General features: G+C 36.4%; 1 protein-coding gene across 1 annotated transcript in view; it reads right to left on the bottom strand.

The window, feature by feature from the left end:
- Positions 1 to 21036, bottom strand: part of LOC591988 (ankycorbin) — a 37779-nt gene extending 16743 nt beyond the window's left edge. Inside the window, exons 1-6 of the mRNA XM_030976560.1 lie at positions 20968 to 21036; positions 19439 to 19599; positions 13812 to 13939; positions 12813 to 12901; positions 9733 to 9855; positions 7991 to 8061 (exon numbers count right to left, since the gene is read on the bottom strand). Of these exons, the coding sequence (XP_030832420.1) occupies positions 7991 to 8061; positions 9733 to 9855; positions 12813 to 12901; positions 13812 to 13939; positions 19439 to 19477 (450 nt within the window). The 5' untranslated portion in view covers positions 19478 to 19599; positions 20968 to 21036. The remainder of the gene's footprint in view (positions 1 to 7990; positions 8062 to 9732; positions 9856 to 12812; positions 12902 to 13811; positions 13940 to 19438; positions 19600 to 20967) is intronic.
- Between the last annotated feature and the right edge of the window lie 2467 nt (positions 21037 to 23503).

Raw genomic sequence — 23503 nt, 5'->3', positions numbered from 1 at the left:
AGTTGGACTTAACAATTATGGAAAGCTGTTAGCATCTATGAAAATAATTTGTAAAAGTTTTTTTTAAAGGCATAAAATGTTGATTCGAATCATTCATATTTTCTATTATCAAGGAGATTTCATGTTCTTGATGTTCAATTTATAAAAAGTCTAAAATACTTGAATTTTCGCTTTTTAATATATTTTATTTTAAGGCTACAAATGGCTCTCCATAATTAAGTCCAACTTAGAGTTAAGTTTGACTTTGGATCTTAGTGAAACACCCCCAGAATTCATTGAAAGTGAAACATGCTGAAATTGTCTCTCTAAAAATACTAAATATTTCACAACTTTTGACCCTACTGTACATGTACATGTATTATATTCAACACATGCATGCAGTTTGCTAAGTATAAAAAAGCAAGACAACACAGCACCAAAGGAGCACCTGGATTGTATAATGACATTCGCAGGAAACCATTAATAATATGAAATTAGGAATGCATTAGCCATCCGCAACTTTGCTACTGTGAGCTCAATAAAAGAATTTGGCTTCGCAGAGCAAACTTTTTAAAATGTTCACATTCCCTTGTTTATAAGATAATTCATTTGAAACAATAGACCTGGTTACTTTTAAACAAATTTTTTTTTTTCTTTTCTGGGGACCTAGTCACAAGTCGTTCCATTAACCTCTTATTAATGAATGAACTATAGTACTTGGAATCCAGTCTGCTTACATTACTTGTTGCTATGTCTGACAAGCTTGTCAAGAACACCCTTTGTTTATAAGGTATGCATTAAATTTGAACATACAGTATGTTTAATAGTTAACTGATCTATTGAACAGATATTGCTTGAAGATTTGATTCCATTCCATACATATTGAAACAGAATTCAATAACATAGAATGAGAATTAGTCATCTTCCGCTGAAGGACAGCACCCTAACAGTTCTCAGAAACATATGAATCAAGTAAGCTTCATCAAATCAACTCAATGAAATCCAACTCCCTATTAAATGATTCCTGTAGACATTATCATGGAAAGGATAGATATCATTTGCTATAAAATGCTATAAATGAGGCATCCCCACAAATCTTTTCGAAACATGTCGATTCCAAACTTCATATAAAGCATCCTAATTGCTCAAATCTACACTATCACCAAACTTCTTAATTTCTGAAACTGGATTTGGCCCTGCCCGGAGCATAAATTAAGATACTGAATAAGAATATGAACTTATGAAGGAAAAAAGATAATCCATAATCATTTCTGAGAAATAAAAATAGCAGAAAGGAGGTCGTCTAATCTATGGGCGACCCTATCCTGGCTTGATTCCTAGTCGGATTTCCTCCCTAGGCCAGCCACTAATTTAATGTTTTTATTATTAACTGGAATTTACAAGAAATAGATATTGCTTCGTCCCATGACAGGCTTGCCGTGCTCACAGCATGGGAGCCTCTACAGAGCAGAATTCAGGCCTTCAAAATGTGTCTATTCATGACATACCGGTACATTAATTCTTCCCCTACATCAAAATCTCTATTTAGATCCATACCAACTGTTTTTTTTTATGTTGATAGGTCTACTTGAAAAATATGAGAGAATCTTTTTTTTTTTTTTTTTAATAAATTTGACTACAATAAATAAATTTTTTAACTACCGGTAATCAGAAGAGTGATCAATCAGATAATTCCTTTTTTGTTTTTTGTTATTTTCAAAATCACTACCGGTACTCACTTTGAAACTACTTGAACTAGTTAGTAGATAGGGGGTCCTGATAAGAAAGGAAGTGGCAATATGCCAACCATCTTGAGTAACATATTTCATTCATAACGTTTTCATGCCTACACAGTCACATAAGGGTATGGCAAGGGGCCGTTGAACAGTTAAGGAAATCTTGAGCGGGCCTACAGGAAATAACCTACAGAATTGTAATCAAAACACCGTGTTTGATTGTGAAATATGATATATTCTGCTCTTAAAGCTTTTGAATAAAATGTTCAAGAATTATTTTAAAACAAATTCAAAATGCCACTTTACTGTGTCCACTAGCTACAAATGTGTGATTAAAATTTGAATATGTTAGTGAACGGGTCTAATGTCACTAGTATAGCTAAACTGTAGATATACAGACATTAGACCCGTTCACTAACATATTCAAATTTTATTCACACATTTTGAACAAAGGTTGTTTTAGACAACCTGAAAGCTTGCTCAAGGATTGTCCAACATAGCAACACGTAATGTATGCTGACTGGATTCCAAGTATAGCAGTCTATTCAATTTTAACAGGTTAATAGAACAACTCGTCACGAGGTCCCCCGGAAAGAAACATCAATAGATTTGAATATGTTAGTAAATCAGTCTATTGCTCCACGCTTTATTTCATCAAATATAGGGTTAGAATTAAGCGATTGGGTACCTTGGTAGATTTAAGGTCAGGATTAAGGTCAAGTTTAAAAGTGTTTGGTACGTCCAGGGTGGGGGCAAGGAATTCGTTCAAAGTAGAATATTGACAGTGGAGCAATTTTTGCAGAAGCATATTACGTACAACTGGTAATAAGAGCTTCCATTTCATTTTTTGAGAGGGGGGGGGGGCATTTCCAAAACTGGTCTATACCTTTAAAGTCTTGAGAAGACTCTTCTTCTCTTTCACCTCATCATCGCTGCATCCATTGATGAGAGAGAGGAAGGAAGAGAGAGAAGAGGAAGAGGATGTCTTGTCTGACGGGTCACAACCCTCAAGGTGTTGCGAAGCAGGAAGTCTTGCAGAGACCCCACCCAATCCTCCTCACAGCCTTGTCAACATACCATTGGAGTGGTTGCAGAGTTTGTTTTTTCCCCCCACATATTGGAATGGATGAGGCTTGCCGTAAATAGAAATTCTGCTCCTGTGCTCATCAGGGGCTTAGAACTTCCAACCCAGATGTCTTATTGCTGACATAATGTTATACAAAGTAGTTGTGTACATCTTTTGGCTATAAATAAATTGTTTAAAAAGACCCAATTTCTTAAGTTCAGCTAGAAATTGACAGGGACAGGGAAAACAACACTGTCTTATTAAAGTACAGGAAAATAAAAGGTGTTAGATCATGACCAAGTATCTTGATTATTGTTGTATTCTCATTACTGAAATTTAAAGAAATATTGAATTCTTGCAGCTTCAAACTGTTAAATGTAGTATTTTGCTACTGTTTTTTATAAACTAAACTCAAAGAAATATTACAAATCGTTTATTATCGTTTATTAGTGTAAAATATCAAGAAGAAGAAATTGCTAACATCATATTGTACATGTATGGATGGGTGGTGAAGATATTTTCTCTATCTTTTCTCAAAATATCAATCTCTACATTTTTTGAGTTGGAGCTTTGCAAGTAAATCATTTTTTTATATTTTGTTGCCTTTAAAAAAAAAGGGCTTTTGATGCTGTTCTATTTGAAACATACCATGCTAGTAAAGGAGTTACTCAAATGCACCCCTACAGTCTATTAAGAAAGATGTAGTTACAAGGACATTAATCATGAATTAGTCAGCTAGGGGCCATGGCATATAAGAGAGGCCCCCAGACATTAACTTCCTATGGTCAAGCAACTGAGATATGATGGCCCTCTGATATGACGTTCTATGATACATTTACATTGCCTCACAAAATAATAGTCACCGATTGTCAAACACAATGGCTTTGAAAAACTACATGTACCTATTTCAGGGGGGGTGTTTCACAAAGACTAAAATTGAATTTAAGTTGGACTTACATGTAGCTATGGCAGGCCATTCATGCCACTGTCTGCTCTCACCATTTATTGCTATTGGTCTCTCAAGAGACGTACAAATCATGGTCATAAATGCACTATTGAAGGAAAAAATATTATCTAAAGATCATAATGGTGAAAGCAAACAGTCTGATGAATGGCCTGCCATAGTTAAGTTCAACTTAAAGTCGATCTTTGTCTTTGTGAAACACTCCCCGGGTCTTCATTAGCTATAGACTAATCTTGCACTGGAAACATTTAAACCAGCTTTTCTTATATCCATCCTATGATAAATACACAGCCACACAGAAAGATTATCTGTGTGGTACACAGAAGATTACGACTAATAAGAGGCCATGCTACATGAATATTAAACATCATCCCCCGAGCAGGAAATGGAGGTGATAGTCCGTTTGACCCCCCCCCCCCCCCTCCCTCCTAATCACACTTTTCATTTACGTGTACATGCACATCGAGGAGTTGGACGTCTACATGTAGCTTGGATACCTCGCCAAGAGATAGAGAGGCCATGCCCTCTCCATGTGTAGACAGGACATTAGTCTTGTCTCTCAGCAGGAAAGGGAGGTTACCGTTACTTCGAGTTGTGAAAGAATCTAAATCCTGGATGCTATAAATGTCTGTGTATGTTCTCCCATCCAACCTCATTTAGCAACCACCTGTATCAAAGACCATCTGTCTACAAGACCACATTTTTTGTTTCCCTTGACATTGTTTTCTCATTAAAACATGTACTACTAGAGGAACCTGTACATAAAGACCATCTGCCCATAAAGACCGCTTTTCTTGCCTCCCTTGGGCGGTCCTTGTAGACCGGTTCTACTGTATTTAATAGAGTAGTTACTAAATTGATCTGAAATTAGCACACTCATAGCAATCATAACATGTTTAATTAAAATAAGCTTCATTCCAGCATTCTTGATGCCAAAATAAAAGGCAGAATGGTACATGAATAAATGGCCCGGTTGCCCAAACAATGGTATTCACATATACCTTCAGTACTTGAAAACCCTGGGGAATATCATTTCTCCAACGATTCCTAAACAAAACTTTTCTCATTTTTTAATATCTACATGTACAGGAGTTGTGTATCTCAAACTCTCACATATATTTCTCAGACTTTTCTAGTTGCATTGAAAGCAGCTTGCCAATGAGGGTTTATACTATGCAGTTAACCTTGGAGTCACATGTACCGTATGTTGATGACCTGGTCAAGCATTAGTCAGAGGCCCTCGCTTGGTGGATTAGCACTAGGAAGCAGGAGATCTTGAGAAGTGTGAACATAATTATCTCTATTCTCTAGCTGGGTGATGGTTTGGGCTTTATACAAGCTCTTAATACTCTTAAATGATTTGTTGGTTTTGCTGTTAAGACGTGGGATTCCAGAAAGCAGGAAGAAAAGTTTTCTAGATCCGCAGGTCAGGACTACGATCAAGATATTAAAAACCTGAGACCATGATTGGATTTCCTACATGTATGTACCTCATGCTATATGTGTAGCACAATGAAATATGTAGCTCCTCCTGTGCTATGCAATCTGCAAACAAGTGTCATAAATGAGCTAGCAATAAAGTTTGCCATTTCTTGTTTCATTGTTAAAAATACTTTGCACATAGTCAACCAATGTATTTCATCATTAATATATCTGGGCGGGTATTGGAAGGAAGAATCGGTTTTGCTGAACACACCCTTAGAATACCGTTCGTTTGAGCCAGAAAGGTGTTAAGTCATATGCTTTAACACACAATTATTCACCCTTCCATCTCTGAACAAACAATATGATGTGCATGTATGCAGTATTACTGCAGTATGTATTATGCTGTATGAAGTATGGATTTTATGGAAGGATAGTTGTTAAAGGTGAAATCGTCGCCTTGCTGGCAGAAGGGCGTTAGCTCGAATTTCAGGTAAAAATGAAGCTTTAAAGCAGACGGGCGTTAGCACTAAATCGCCTCAAGCTTTTATAAAACTGATCTATTTCCTTTAAAAAATTGTGACCGTGTTCTACTATAACATTTCTATTAGTCTTTTAAGTTTTAAACCAATTTTCGGGACGGAAAGCAGTTTAAATATCGAACAAATCTTTAAATGTGAATAATTTGAAAAGTACTTTTCAAGTCGCTCGCGCCCTAACGCCCTTCTACCAGCCGGCCAACGAAATAGGTTTTGTTTAACCTCAAAATGTGAACGCAGTATCACAGTATGATCAAATTAATGCATTGTGTTCAACTACATGTAGTACATGCATGTAAAGAATTGGGGTAGAGCTATTATAACTCATTTCCAGGGAGGGTGATGAAGTGAAGGGGAAGGGGGGAAGTTGTTAGATTAATAGTGAAGGGGAAACTTAATCGGCTGATAAACGCTTCCACCCAGGTGGGACCTATAATTAGGCCAGATAATTCGAGTCACAGTTAGGAATTCAGCTACTAACTAGTTTGTTTATTAAAATCCAATAGAGACCTGGTACAAGGACTGTTTGATTATTATACACCGAACATGATTGGGTATGGGGATTGCTCACAGGATTAGTAAACCGGTTCATATATGAGGAAACAAGGACAGAGTACTCGTGTTTGATGATATGAATTGCCTTGAATTACAAAAGTCTAATTTAAGAACTTTTATAATAATAACTTGCACTGAACCGAACAGGCATACATCATGGTACAGTCAAACCTGTCTATAGCGACCACCCAAGGGAAACACAAAAAGTGGCCTTTGTAGACAGGTGGTCTTTGTAAACAGGTTCCTTTAGTACATGATTCAATGAGAAACCATTTTCAAGGGAAACAACAAATGTGGCCTTTGTAGACAGATGGTCTTTGTAGACAGGTGGTCACTAGAGCCGGTTTGACTGTACAGTCAAACCTGTCTATAGCGATCGCCAAAGAGAAACACAAAAAGTGGCCTTTGTAGACAGGTTCCTTTTATAGTGGATGTTTCGATGAGACACCATTTTCAAGGGAAACAAAAAATGTGGTCTTTGTAATATAGACAGGTGGTCACTAAAGCAGGTTTGACTGTAGCAGGTGTTCTTTAGTACATGTATCAAGGAAATTGGAAACATGTATGTGAACAAAATGTAATTCAATTTTATTTTTTTCAAGCCATATCTCGGCATGTGCAGCAGCTAAAGGGCAGCTTCGGTGCTGCCTTTTTAGGTAAAAAACTGTGATAGATGAGTTTAACATCTGGTTCTGAAAGCCATTGGGTGTAGACCCAGACCTCTTAGGTGATGATGATAGATACAGGAAGAAGATATGGGTCAAAATTGGCATGGTGCAGACATTCAATCATACACAGCCAGTCAGGACAGGTAACCACTACCACGGCTGATCAATGACTTACAGGCACATGTTATCTAGTAAACGTGTAAGGGGAGGAGAAGGGGAGCAGATGGGGGGAAAAGGGGAGTGAGCAAGAGGCACGAGAGAGAGAGAGAGAGAGAGAGAGAGAGAGAGAGTGAGAGAGATCTTCATTCCCACGGTGTTGCGTTTTATATCATATAATGGCCAGAAAGCATGGGAAGTGAATGAAGATGATCAATTTCCTCAAATCTCTCTGAAAATTAAGGAATGACTTAATAATATCAGATTATCCTTCATCATGAAACAATCCTTTTTCAGCCTTGCCCTAAATGATTTGCCATTGCTTTCAATTTTCTGTTTTCCTTTCACTTAAGCAGTCTAAAGGCTATCAAACCCATTTCTATCCTTTTCCTAGAGCTGAGTAATTGACCAAGGGAGCAGTATTATATATTGTACGCCTGAAGATCTCCTTGACCAAAGGCTCACAAAACCACAACACAAGGTGAAACACACATGAATTCCGGTCACAGATCGGAGGCCTTTGGTCTTAAAGATCTCTGGCCTCTTGATCCTGTCTCCTGGCCTGTCAGGCTCGCTGCTTTCAGTCAGCTGAGATATCCCCTCTAAACTGTTTCAAGGACATTTCACTGCATGCTTGGGAGATGGGAATCCCATATCACATTAGGAGAGTGGTCTAGTAGATACGTCGTCGACTGTAGATCACAAGTTAGTACTATACTTTGGGGCCTTTGTTTTGCGCACATACTTTTTCTCATCCCCCATTTGACATTCTTTCATACATACAACAACAAAGATATGTTAATTACGTTACTGTTCATAAGACAGGGCCCAGACCTCCTCATTGGGAGTCCAGTGAATGAAGCACTGTACCTACTAGGTCTAGTAAAATAGTTCATTGTACTCACCTCATCGGGTATATCAACAGAAGCTCCGCATTGCAGTAGCAGGATGGTACTCTCTATATGACCACTACCAGCTGTAACATAGACAAGGGAAATAACAATTTTGTGATTAAAGACAAACTTTAGTACTGGTAATGTGATTGCATTGTGAAAGAAAAGGTGTGGAAAGGATCAGAAACAGTTGATCATGTAGCAAGTAAGTATTGGTGTGCACTGCAAGGTTCTGGAGTCATCAAAATCATAATAAATTTGACCGAGTCTTGGTAAAGTAACAAGCACTCACATAGAAAGCTATATATGGGACAACACACATGGTGTCGGGGCTAGTACTACCTTGATTTCCTTGTCTTTCTATGCTCATTACTCAGCCAGTATACATTTTCTTCCAACATTGTTTGGCACATGTCATTTATTTGTAATCATGAACATTCAGTGTAAGTTTCGTTTGATTCTGTGAGAATTTTTTTTTTTTTTTACCAGTACTGGAGTTTATCTTTAATAAAGATTTTCAGTCATGGATGATCCTTATGTCACATGAGAAAACCGTCAAAAGCTTTTTTCCCCTTTTTTATGTCTTTCGATCCTCACACCTTGTTGTACATGAATGAAATTTTTAAAATGCTGAACAAGACCTAAAATGCATCAACTTGAATTAATTACATGCATTTTCTTGACACCATTAAATCATTTTGTTGGTTTTCTTTTCATGATAATGCTCAATATTTTACTTTTTTAATTATCGTTAATAAATGTATCCTTTTTTCATATAATACATATAGGGGAGTGTGGGAATATTAAAGATATTTATAAAAATGCACAAAATGGAGGCAAAGAAAGAACATAAAGAGAACACATGATGCTAATCAGTCAAATTTATGTTTGTCAAGTGATTATTGCCTACATCATTTGCAAATGTTACCCATCATATTTGGACATATGAACGCATGTGTATGGAGGTAGACTGATCACCATGTGTGTTCAAGATGATTCAACAAGCATTCAGTCCAATCCAATACCCAGACAGGATGTCTAAGCTTATGCAGGGCTCAATGGGTTAGGTGACCCTCACAACACAAACCACATTAAACATCATGTAACCTCATGTACATCGTATGCACATATGTAAAGCTTATAAAGGCTTCAATTAGTTTATAAGTGACCCCAACTACACTGACTGAACATAATGTTAAATGAACGAGGGCAAGTCTTAGCTATGCAGTCATTCCTGTGTTCCATGTGTCACAGGTATCATGGGGAAATTATTATGTAATCAATAATATATTGAAGGGAATTTTCTTGATATTTGGTCTGATCAAGCTGAAGTATGGCTATCAGTTAATTAATGCAATCTTAGCTTTTAATAGAAACATACATGTTCAAAGGTTTGGAAGGAAATAACTTGCAACTGATATTTTAAAAAATATTTAAAAAATTAAATCTCAAGAGCTACATTCACTTCAAATTAGACTTGCCTCTAGAGTGTGTTTCTGGTGAATAATTCTATGGATTATAACTCTAACCCTAACTTGTCTTTCTCTTCTATTTTTTTTCTTCTTTTTTTTGGGGGTGGGGGGGAGGGGGGGGGGGTTGGAGGATCACTTTTTCAATTCTTAAGAACCCACTTTTATTATTATTAATTTACAAGCACCATAAACTTCACAAAAATCGCCCTTAGTTCCTTCTTTATTGTCATTGTACTGGACTAAATTGCACACTTTTGGAATTAGACTCCTAGCCAGGCTTACCAGAGAAATGCAATGCAGTCTTGCCGTTGAAGTCCTGTGCATTGATGGGTACTCCAGCCTTTATCAGCCTGTGCATGGAGTTTAAATGACCTCCCTTTGAAGCACAGTGTAATGCAGTACAACCTGATGGAAGATAAAACATGCAATTAATGGAATACAAAGAAAATTGCAATTCAAATTAACGTTTAACAAAACACAAAACCAGAGCTGCCAAAAAGGGAATTTCAAGCAAAAAAAAAAAAGGAATTCATAAAAACGAAATTTACAACCACTTCCAATGCAGAAATGTTCATTCATCATGCTGTTTTTTCCATACAAGCAGGAATTTTTTTTGGTGGTTATATTGGTATTATAATTATCGGCATTTCATTCTTTTTGAGAACATTTTTCTTTTCAAGCATGTTTTTAATTTTGTTTTCTGTTGAATTTGTGATCAAATCACCATTTTAGGGCAGTTGTTTGATGTGCGGTATGTAAAGAAAAAAAGAAAAAAGTATTTTATGAAGAAAAAACGTAATACCGTAATTTGGAGGAAAAAACGGAATGGTTGGCAGCTCTGCAAAACGTACTTGGGGGTATATTCCGCTTTTCACTTTTAAATTTTGATTAGCTGTGTGCATGAGTAGGTTCATGAAGCTACATTCATTATCAGAAACTTTTCCAGCTCAAAATGTAAATGAACATTGTTTGTTTACTAGGTTGTGAAGTTAAAATCAGATGCATAATGAACCGATAGAACGGTTGATTAAAGATGCACAAAAACATCAATGTAGACATCTACTCCATTAATCAATTCATCATTCAAGAGTTTGTTTCATGCTTGATTTCACAATGCTATAATTGGATTTACAAAAAAATGGCCCCACACAGAAAGTTTCATTCTCTGAATGTTATTACATTAACTGTCACTTTTGTGTAGAAAATGAAATGTGAGTAGTTGTAAATGGTCATAAAAACTTCTCAGAAACAATGTGTAGATTGGTTGAGTATCACTGTACATATATATATAATATGCAATTATGCATTAACTTTTTTTGTTAATGTCCAAGACAAGTCATAAATATAGTTACACTGTAACATGAACAAACTGCTATACAAATCATCCGGTGTCATCTACACCATATGTAGTTTAACATGCTCATCTAACAAATTTAGTACCCATATCCCAGAATCCCATGACCCTTAATACACTTGCCCATACTGAAAGTAGGCTCAATCGGTACTATAATGTTCTAACACATGCTAAGCTTCTCGATCTAATTTGTTGGATTGATTCAATCATCTATTTCCTCTGGATGAGATGTAAAACATTCTAGCACTTCAACAGCCTCCCAATGGACAACTAGGAAATGCACATGTATGTAAAGATAGTCATAAATGCATTTTCTTTCACAAGATTACAAATCTCTTGATATTTAATTCCATCATTCTAGACATATTCACACGTGTTTCTGATGAAATCTTAAAATAGATTTAGGAGCAGCAAAGGAGACTAGTACTGTCCTGCCCTTCCACGACAAAACAGCATGTCTGACATTTTAGTGTTTCTGGGATTCTTGCTAGATTCATTACATTGAGCTGTTTTGACATGCTTATATCTTAACAATGGAACATTTTTAAACCCTAAATTTGAGTTTAACATGTGGAACTTGATGTTCTGAGTCACCCACACTAAATAACTCAATTTTGTAAGAAACATCATTTATGCTGTTTTTTCAAGGAAGGGCATTACATGTACTGTACAGGGAGGAGTGTATACACAATGTAGTCAGACAGAGTCACAGAAAAGGAGACACACAGAGATTGAGAAAATTGATGAGAAACCCCAAAATAAAGAATACTGCCTGGAGAAAAAAAAAATCAGAGGAAAATATATCCACGCAAGGTGATGAAGAATAATGATAAAAGAGAGACAGAGAAGAGCACAATTAAAGAGGGAGAAGTACAGAAATGCTCTAGAAATGAAAAATGGAGAAAATGAGAAAAAAAATATTACAGCAAGTATAGAGATAATGGAGAAAAAAAATAATGAACAAATTATAATAATAAATGTAGGCAATACAGAAACCTACCAAGACATACAAGCTCTTGATACACTCGAGAATAATCTTGTTCATTGGAATAATAATTTAGGATAATATAAAACCAACACTGGTATGTTGTCAGACCATGCCACTCAACAAGGCACACATATAAAATACATATTTGACTCCACTATTAAAAAGAAAGTCTGCTACTTTCTTTAGCACAAAGATTCAATAAGGAAAATTCTTGTTTAACAATTTCCATTTTCCAAGAGTTTTTTATGTTTCCTTTTACAAACTACAGGCTGTAGTAAAGAACGTTTTGTGTTTGTTTTTCATATTTTGAAGTCGCAGCTGAGTATTAACCAAACAGTTCCCATAGTCAATGTACTTAAGAGTTCCAGTAAATTACATTATATTTCAGTGAAACTCACTTGAATGCATCTCTTACTGATTACAGTTCACCATGACCAAATCTAGCCAAGCCAAGCCATCAATCATCAGCTTCCTCTCTAATGAAACCTTTTCTCACACACCCCCTAATAACCCCCACCGATTAGAGGTACTTAAAAACCCCTCTTCCCCAGGTACTTCTAAATGACAGCAGTCAATGAAACAGCGGCAGAATCTGCATTTACAACCAGACAGTTGTAAGGGCAGGTTAATACTGTCTTTAGACAATTTTTCATTTATGTTTCGTTTGGGTTTTTTTTAGGAATATTTTTATTCAATCTTTAAACAAAAAAACATTTTAGGGAAATGGTTTCTAAAAAAGAGATGCACATCGGTCATTAATCTCATTGATAGAGATTAGACAGAGGCCTACTTTATATCTCTCTTTTATCCCAAGATTTTGCTTGAAGCTTTAAAAAACTTCATAATTTTGTTATGTTTCAAAAGATGGACACACAAATCAAGTTAATCAACCACTGGCATAGTCTCAGTCAATAGTTCCTGATAAAACTAAGCACTGCCTTTAAAGATGGCCTGCATTGTAGAACTGGGAGATAATTTGTGAGCTATTAATCAATATCCTCTTGACTTGGTAGTGCTTACCTTGGCCGTCAGATGCCCTTGGGTTAGCCCCTAGCTGAAGCAAGACTTCAAGGCATGGATACTGCCCCTTCTGAGCTGCCACATGAAGGCTGTCATATCAAAGAAGAAAAAGAACAGCATTACAAATCGTCTTTAATCATGCATGCATGAAATACATGTACATGTATGCATCATATGAGTTGCATCAGATGAAAGAGGAGCATCTACACTGTAAGCTTTACAAATATGTGTCATTTATTAATTATATGTCTTGTTTAACCAGGATAGCCTCATCAGTATTCATACTGTTCTCGCTGAGGGCCCTGCAATCGTATATTATTACCCCGATCATCAGATTCAGTTATGATAAAACATCAATAATTCTCGGTTTCATTTTTTCTGGGACGCACTGTATAATGTTTCCCATTATGTAGATGCATGTTAAAAACATGTTAATATTTTGCCTGTCACAACTAATAAACATGTACATGTATACTGTACTTCTGGTGGTTTGTGTTGCTGCATGTTTTACACTGTTTCCATTACGTTGCCCTTTGAGTATACATGTAAGCCAGTTCATAGTTGCAGTGGAAGCATTCAGATAATCATTGCAGACCAAATTGTGAAATACACAGACAAAGTACAGGATGCGTGATGACGAAAGTTATGTAATCATTATTCATTTATGCACAAGCAGTGCACTCCATGATACACAGATGGAAGTATGTATTCTTTGTAAAGGGGAAACAAACTAAAAGGCAACCAGCACCTCCATCGCTGTAGGAGTGATTATTTTAAAATGTACAATGTGGGACCTCTTCATGTTTCAAAGATCTGTGAATATTTGTGGATACATGTACATGTAGGTAGATACAAATTTATATGTACATGTATGAATTCCTCTCTATGATATTATGGAAAATTCAAAATAACGGGGTTACATATAAATTGGATGGCATGTGTAATCTGTTTGAGTAGAACTTGGTACAAGACGAAAGGTTAGAGAACAGTAATACTCACGGTGTTCTTCCATCTCCATCTAGTTTGGTAGGTGATGTTCCTTTCTTAGCGAGAGTTACCTGAAGCTTCTCGATATCACCCACCTCAATAGCATGCATCACCTTGTCATCATTCTTCGTCCATTCAAACTTTAAAAGAAATGAGATAGAGTCTCTTTATAATTATATCTACATGTACATGTACATGTAGTTTGCCAGTAATTGTTACTGTCAAAAGTATGATTTAGAAAAAAATAAACACACTGCAGGAGCACAGTACAAGGAATAACTATGACAAATTAGAAAGAGTTCCCCTGGTGGTAAAAAAACAAAATTAATAACATTTCAAAACATCACACTATATTAAAGAAATGGATTTAAATCATTAATACCATTATCAATATTAATCTTTAATAGTCAATACAAACAAGTACAGGGAGACATAAAGATAGGGAAAATAAAAGTACAGATATATACAAAATACTTTGGCAATGTAAATTTTTGACCCAGCAGAGTGTACTTTTCTCTTTATCCTTCTATAATCATTATTCCAGATGGAAGAGAGCTAGAGCACCTGTTATTGAATATGATTGAGAGACATGAGTTGAAAAATAAAGCAGGTGCATACAGTACATACATGTAGAAGAGGAGTACGCTTCATACAGCCCTGATGCTTTTTACTCTGTAGGCATACAGTACTGTACAAGTTTTGTCTCTGGGTGCACATGTAGGTTTACGTTCATTTGTATTCAAGCATTTTAAAGTTTTGAGGAAAAAATACACCAGTACTCGTTTAATAGATGTGCAGTGTACATGTACATGAAAAGTCCTTCAGCACATTAAAAAATGCATTTACATTTTACTTTTGTGTTCTTCCACCCAAGTGAGGGTATGCCGCTCTAATGGGTCCCATTTTTAACAAAAATATCACTAAGCATGAGTCTGTTTTTTCAAAATTTCCAACCAAAAAATGGTGAAAAATGGGCCTTACTTCAAGAAGAAAAATCCAAATGACCCTTAAAAATTTGAGGCTTGAGCAGCACACCCCGTCCAAACTAAATAGTATTTATTTTTTTGTAAATTTAGCAATCTCTCTTTTATTTTGTTGATAATAATAATAAAGTCACCTATTCCAAGGATGGTTAGTTGGTTTACAGTCCTTGAAACATACATCAATGCATAGGTTTATGTGATAGAAGCAACTCAATGAATCATTTCTGACAGAAATACAACATGTACCTGTAGATCTCAGACTCATCCATAGGCCTACACCTGTAATTAGGGCAACCTTCCCAATATAAAGTATTTGTTAAAATTAGCCATCTCTTTACCATTTGTTAATAATAATAAAGTCAAAACTTCCAAGGATGCTTACACTTTACGGTCCTTGATACATCAATGCATGGGTTTATGATAAGCCACTCAATAAGTCATAATGACACAGGCTTTAAAGAACACAATATTGATTTGTATTGATTGGAAAGTGAGCGTTGATCCACATCAATATTTGTATTCTTTGAAATGGAAAGTGCCCTTGCCAAGTCTTCAAACTTTTATATTCATTAAAGCAGTGTTAATGGTGTGTGATTGTGTCACTGGAAGGAGCTACAACAACATGAGAAAGAGTACATCCTTGTTAATTTGTTCGAATAATGTGGAGTATCAAATTAATACACATTAACACTTCTCTCATCATTAAAAGAGGGCAAGGTAGTCTACCATGTACATGTACATGTACATGTATATCAACAAAACAAGGACAATAGTGCTTGGACTGCAGCATTGAATAGCCATTGAAACTACTGGTACTTCCACACTACCAATTCATCAATATCAATTGAATAGTAAGACCAGCAATTAGCCTGCATTTTGCTTCACTAATGGACTGTTTTGTTGTACGTTTGACACAACTATGCTGGAGTTTGAAAGATGCATGGGTAGATCTGAAAGAAGGTTGCTCTTCTTAGAACGACTACGACTAAAGACATTCCTTTGATTCCGGATATATGTTGATTAACTTGATTGGGTGGGGGATGGGGGGGGGGGGGGGGGGGGGTCAATGGCATGGACTTCTTGACTTGTGGATGTGTACAGTATCAGTTATCATCTGTTAAAAGCCAGTAGGATGTTAAAGGGCAATCCAACCCTTGTAATATTTTCATTGGCATGAGATGAAAAAAAAACAAGAGAAATGGAAAGGCAAAAGTTTGAAACGAATCAGACCAATCATGAGAGGGTTATGAATGTTTCAAATATGGGGTCATTAAATCCATCCAATACAACTTTCAAAAATCAATAACTTTCTTATTGTCAGATTTAAGTCAAACTTTCAGTGGTCTACTTCTCTGATTTATCTGCCTTCTTTTAGAGTAGTTGATTTCCCTTTAGGTATAAACACAGGGTAAATTGCCCTTTTGGATCTCAGCATAAAATAGGTAGGCCTACATGTAGACTTATTAAGTACACTGTAGGGCACTGACCTGTCCGACAGTGTCGGACCACAGCAATAAAACCCTCCCTAGTATGACTAAACTTGGTTCAGATGAGATCAGATCCCATCCATGGCTATCCTCTAAACCTGAATCCACGAAATTAAGTATGGAAAACTCTGTTGTACAATGCGTACATTACATATAAAGGAGCTTTGACTAGCGGACAGCCGTGTGTACAAATGGTTACCTGTATATTTCTTACAGTGAGGATTAGCAGGAGACAAAGTAACACACAATCTTCTTAATCTTAACCCTAATCCTCTCAGGCCTATACAATAGTTCACAGAGCTTGTCATAGCTGAATCACTGGATCCACATAAGATTAAAGAATAAAGAGCCTAACCACAGATGCTTCAACACTACGAATCTAGTACCTGGTACTGAAGACAAAAAGACACAAGTTTGTAACAACTAACAAGAGATCAATAGGGCAAATCCACAGGAACTGTTCATTTTGTGAACAATGTTCCGAAGTGGCAAGTATGATGAAACAATTAACATGGAGACCTACATTGTGATTAATAGTAAATGCATGGTTTAATTGGCAACCTACAATTACCGGTAGGCTAATTCTGTGTTCAATAAGGCTGTCAACACGTACATGTATGCCAATGTTCATGCATCAGGCATTAACAGAGATACATTTTACATGAATGTAGGTTAAATTAACAAATAAATATTCATGATAAAAATTTACAGTACATGTACATACATGTATACAGTGTATTGGCCACTTTTTAAATCAAATTTAATGCACAAATGTTTGGTATTAGTGCTTTGTAACAAATTACATGTACATGTGTACACTGTAATCCGCTTCTCAAGGTCTTACTTATAATTACATGTCAATAGTCAGAATGCAAATTGCATATTGTTAGGTAGGACAAGACAAGACAGGTGAATTATTTGTAACATGGCACATTGTCACTTAAAACAGATTTTTAAATGCATAAAATAAATAGTATTATAACATTAAGAAAATGGTCTATTCGAGCGATATGAAAGTGACATTAATGCAAAATAAAATGCACATGTATACATGTAGCTTTCAAAATTGTGTAAACTAATGTACAGTAATATTTAGCAAGTTGTAGTCAACACTCAGCAGCCTCTTGATGTTTGCATCCACTCTGGCGAAATAAACTCTTTATAGCTGAACAATGGTACCTAGCCACCCTTAGCCAAAGGGAGTGTGGTGACTATATTGTAAGGATACAATAGGGATTTACTGTTATTTCCTAACAATTACTATCACACTCATCTCCAAGACAAGTAAGCATGTACTAACAATCACTACCATTTACATGTATCCTCAGCTTCCATGTAATCTACAGTCATGTAAATCAATGTTTTCTTGCCACATGCTTGATACATGCTTGATACAAATGTGTAGTCCACAGCATACGTCAACCTGCATGATGTAGTAATGCCGACATCTTTAAAGGTAAAGACCAGTTATGGTCATGCGATTAAATTGTGAAAGAAAAGTTGTGGAATCGATCAGAAAAGGTTGATCATCTAGCATCTAGCATCTGCAAGGTTCTGGAATCATCAAAATGATACGAAATTTGGCCCATTCTTCGTAAAGTTACAAGCACTATACACAGAAAGATGTATATGGGACCACCCTTTACTCTCACAGACCATGAGAGAAACAAATTTACCAAATATGAATTAGTAAGCGGTTTCCTGGCAAATTTTTTATCATCATATATTAGTCAAAACATATTCTTTCACATGATTGGTAATGAGAGCTTCCATTTCATTTTTTGAAATTGGGGCGTTTCCAATACTGGTCTTTACCTTTAATATGAACAGATTGAGGCAATGGTTCTAACCAAGCCGGGCCTCAATTAGCAGTCAATACATGTACATACAGGACATGTACATGTACATGTAGGCATGGCATAGATTATTATCAACTTTTTCATTTTTTTTATTCAATTATGAGACTTCACTAACAGCACAGACTGACATTTTCTTGTGTAGATGAAGGGTAGACGAGAGGAGACTGAGCATGTTTCATACAAGTAAACTAAGTTTAAATTTGTTAGGTAATGCAAAGTTTGGGAAAGTTTTGAAAATTGGATGGATAGTAATTCTTTAAATTTTGATATATTTGGATGCCCCTGTGGATTTATAATAAAGAAAATGTAGCCCGTAAGACACTTCTGCTTATGAGGAATTGAATACCGGTAATCAAATATTTAAAATAGCGCCTAAGGCTGTTCCATGCTACATGACCTTGAAAATCTCAGAATATGCAGTTCTATATATAATTTTCAACGGGAACAGCAAAATCAGTTGATTGTAGTCAAGAAACATTGTTACTAAAGCTATAAGGTAATATCAGTCTTGAGAGGGAGAGCTCTATACAACAAAGAGTTTATTTACAATTTCATCACTTTAGACATGATTTCCACCGCGACAACGAACATTGAATATTGTATGCTTCCAATAAGTTCATTTGAACCAAATTCATGAACCCATACCAAGACTTTGTATTACCTTCAAGTTCATTAAAGTTAGTTTGTTAGTGAGATACTGTACATGTACGGTAGATACAAATAAAAATGCATAGAGATACAAAATAATTTCAATAATGAAAATTTGAAGTCTGTGTGATCTGACTGCAAATTTATACTGAATACCACTAGAATTGGTTACGTATTAAAGATAAACTTTAGTTTTGGTTAAAAAGAGAAAATCAATTCTTACAGAATCTAACGAAACTTACACTGAATGTTCAAGATTACAAATAAATGTCATGTGCCAAACAATTTTGGAAGAAAATGTATACTGGCTAAGTAATGAGCATGAAAACGATAAGGAAATCAAGTAGTACTAGCCCAGACACCATTTGTGTTGTCCCATATACATCTTTCTGTGTAGTGTGCTTGTTACTTTACCAAGACTGAGCCAAATTTATTATGAATTTGATGACTCCAGAACCTTGCAGTAAACACCAAAACTTTCATGATACATGTACATGATCAACTTTTTCTGATGCATTCCACACCTTTTCTTTCAGAATGTAATCGCATGACCAGAACTCAAGTTTATCTTTAAGCTTGTGACTCTTTGAGTCCAATTTATGATTAATAGTAGATTTATATATCAGTCACCAAACAATGCCCCTAGTTGTTTTTGTTCTTACCTCCTTATCCTTGTTCTGTCTCTTCAGTTTCTTGAACATCTTGGCTCTCTTTATCCTCAACCAAACCGCAGAATAAAAGATTGTCAATGTGAGTAGAGTCTATGTTTAATTCCTGGAGATAATATCCATCTCAGATTGCTGTGTCCATGATGATCATTAACCTGAAATAAAAAAATAATAATAATGCATTTTTATCAAATTGATTGTACAAAATAAATGAATGCCTCCTTTATTAAGAAATTTAGTTAATAAACTTCTGTGGAAGTGCGACCAAATGACAGCTCAAACCTAGGTAACCCGACCAGCCAACCAACTAGATATAGATCTACCCTAGAAAGAAAAAAATTGACCATCTTTGTTTTCTCTTGATTTTATGAACTAAACTAAGCTAAAATAGTAACATCACTTATTTCATTCTGAATTGTTGTGAAAGAAATAACATATTCATTCATGTAAATATCATTCATTTGTCAAAAACATGTCTTGGAGGAGACCAAATTGGGTTTTTAAATCCTCCTGCCAAACACAGACACAGATTTTTCTGTCTACCTCAAACCAGATCAGATGGCCGACGGTAGACCAAAATTAATCAGTTTATTCTGTTAATGGATAGAACTTCATGATTGAAGAGGTCTACATGTTTTGCCAACTGGCCGAGCCCAAGATTAAAATCTGGCTTCGCAGAATCCCTCTCCTAGAGGCTAGAGAAGAGCTTCAAAAAGACAAGTAAAAAAAAAAAAAACTTTTCCGTCTAACCTATTAATGGATAGACTTCTAATTCTTAAGTTGCTCCATTTTTCTTCTTCTTCTTCTTATTCTTCGCTAAATACAATATAAACCTTTGTACAGTACAGGTCACTGTAGGAAAAATCGGTCTCATTTGCCTGGCCTTGCATTTGGTGAGTTCTTTATCACGTCATCGATCGCGTGGGGGCCTCACGTCTTAAGACGGTCCAAGAATCAGAAAATTTTAAGGATTCAGTGAAGCTGAAGTTAGACAAAATTTGAGCAGAACTGCTGTAGAATACATAGTCTAGTAGTAGGCCTACATAGACTCTAGACTTTCCCCATGATTATGATCCCAAACAAAATCATGAAATGGACCAATTTTTCGGTCTCGCCTAGACCCCTCTACATTTTGATTTTGTAATTGTACAGCGTCCATGAGATCCAGGCATCCAGCTACATAATAATACAAGGGCCTAAATTAAACTAACGCTTGATGGCGTTACCAAGCATCATTCAATCACAATCACAATCATAGCTCTGCTGCTGGTGCCGGTGGTGGTCGTCCAACTCCAAGCTCAGCTCAGCTCCTTCGCGTCCATGTCCATCGCTTCGGGTTACCCGGCCGCGCCCGGGCGTAGATCTAGTCCGTATGTCACCAGTGACCATACCGTAATTCTGTTAGTTCAAAGCTGATGATTCATTTCAAGCACACTCGAGCACTCACGCCATACCATACCACTATCTGTCAAAATCTAATATTCTAATAAAATTGAAATAAATGTTACGTAGAACCGACTTACGGTAATTGAATGAAATTGAATACAGCAGATCTTGATCTTGATTTACCCCCACAACCGCGGCGTCGCGTCATCGTCTTTCGAGCTAGTTGCAGTAGTCTTTACATGTCGTTTGCACTTGATTGATCATTTACGATCGTACCATAGAGATATATACTTAATATCTCTATGGATCGTACACACAAAAAACCCATCACAAGGTGGCGCTACTCAATTGATTTTTATTCGACAAGCTTCCAATATTATACAAATAACGCACGTCCCAGAGTGCAATAGCGGTGAATGCAGTACGCGCGAGGTTTCTTTAGATTGGTGCCGCTCTGTGCAACGAGCCGCTTGCGGCGAGTTGACAGTGCGAACCATCTGAAGAAACCGAGCGTTTACTGCATTTACGTTTTGCACAACAGGGTCAAGTGCGTTATTTGTTTTATAAAATAGCGACACAAATAGCAAAAACGAAACTTTAGATCTAATAAGTTAGAGTCTACGAGAGTTCGATCTAGATCTAACTTAGAGTTATGTTGGTTCTACTTCTAATTAGACTAAGACCTTGCAGGCTTACCAAAAAGTCAATGGGATTCATTGCCTTGATTAAAAATAAAATCCATACAGTGGGTCTAGAGACGAGTCTACATCAGACAGCTGAAATTCCTGGCTTCATTATAAAATCCAAAAGTCAAAACAGGCCTAAATCCAAGGCAAAAGTGAAATAAAAATTTGCTTTTTAATAATACCCCGCTGGCCGCTCTAGCTAGCTAGCTAGCTAGAGCTAGCTACGCGTACGTTGCGCTGGGGATCATGGTGGAGCGTACAATATTAGCTACGCGTAGCCTACAATAATTGCAATGCAACTCGAGGGAGCGCGTACTACACGTACGCGCGCGCACTGGATCTCCATGGTCACGCGTACGCACCGTGCAATATAACTTTTTACTGCGCTTTTTCTGCACTCATTTCTGCAAAATCGTGCTTGCATCAAAATTTTTTCAATGCCATGTGACGCGTATTGACCAATCACGATGCTTAAAATACTAGAGCCATTTTATAATGTTGTTTATAAAATGGCTCTAGTATTTTAAGCATCGTGATTGGTCAATACGCGTCCCATGACATTGAAAAAAATTTGATGCAAGCACGATTTTGCAGAAATGAGTGCAGAAAAAGCGCAGTAAAAAGTTATATTGCACGGTGCGTACGCGTGACCATGGAGATCCAGTGCGCGCGCGTACGTGTAGTACGCGCTCCCTCGAGTTGCATTGCAATTATTGTAGGCTACGCGTAGCTAATATTGTACGCTCCACCATGATCCCCAGCGCAACGTACGCGTAGCTAGCTCTAGCTAGCTAGCTAGCTAGAGCGGCCAGCGGGGTATTATTAAAAAGCAAATTTTTATTTCACTTTTGCCTTGGATTTAGGCCTGTTTTGACTTTTGGATTTTATAATGAAGCCAGGAATTTCAGCTGTCTGATGTAGACTCGTCTCTAGACCCACTGTATGGATTTTATTTTTAATCAAGGCAATGAATCCCATTGACTTTTTGGTAAGCCTGCAAGGTCTTAGTCTAATTAGAAGTAGAACCAACATAACTCTAAGTTAGATCTAGATCGAACTCTCGTAGACTCTAACTTATTAGATCTAAAGTTTCGTTTTTGCTATTTGTGTCGCTATTTTATAAAACAAATAACGCACTTGACCCTGTTGTGCAAAACGTAAATGCAGTAAACGCTCGGTTTCTTCAGATGGTTCGCACTGTCAACTCGCCGCAAGCGGCTCGTTGCACAGAGCGGCACCAATCTAAAGAAACCTCGCGCGTACTGCATTCACCGCTATTGCACTCTGGGACGTGCGTTATTTGTATAATATACAATAATAACAGATCAAAAATAAGTCAGCTTGAACAGGATAACCCACGAAAGCTCGAGAGCTTATTTCCAGTGGGGTCCCTTACAGACATGTATACAATTAATAAATTAAAATAGTAATATTTACAGACAGATAAGAAAATTAAAAGAACTACTTATTAAAGATAATAATAACAACATTAAACTGATGATAGAAATGATATTAAGTACAAGAAGAAAAAGAAGAAGGAGAAGAAGAAAAAGAGGAGAAGGAAGAAGAGGAAAATAATGATGAATTTGTAGAATTTCTATAACGTACGAAAACATAAGTATATACAACATGAAAAAGTATGAACCAACAGAAGAATAACAATTTCAATCATATAACATGTCATTCACTTCTCTTCTCTGACTGTCAAGTATTAGGTATTCCTTTAATTTCCTCTTAAAATGATCATAGTTTCCTATTTCTTTTACACCATTGGGAAGGGAATTCCAATGTTTTATGGCATTGTAATAAAACGAATTTCCAATACTACCTACTCTTTCTGGTAAGTTAAAGTTGAATCGTCTATTTCTTGTATTATAATCATGTACGTCAGTAACAAGATCGAAGTTGGATCGAATATAATGATTCGCCCTAGTATGATATATTTTATGCACGTGATGCAATGCGAGTTGTTTTGATCTTTGGTCGA

Source organism: Strongylocentrotus purpuratus, unplaced genomic scaffold, assembly GCF_000002235.5.
Source record: "Strongylocentrotus purpuratus isolate Spur 01 unplaced genomic scaffold, Spur_5.0 spur5_scaffold_9, whole genome shotgun sequence".
Taxonomy (NCBI): Eukaryota; Metazoa; Echinodermata; class Echinoidea; order Camarodonta; family Strongylocentrotidae; genus Strongylocentrotus; species Strongylocentrotus purpuratus.
This window is presented reverse-complemented; position numbering and strand designations above follow the sequence as displayed.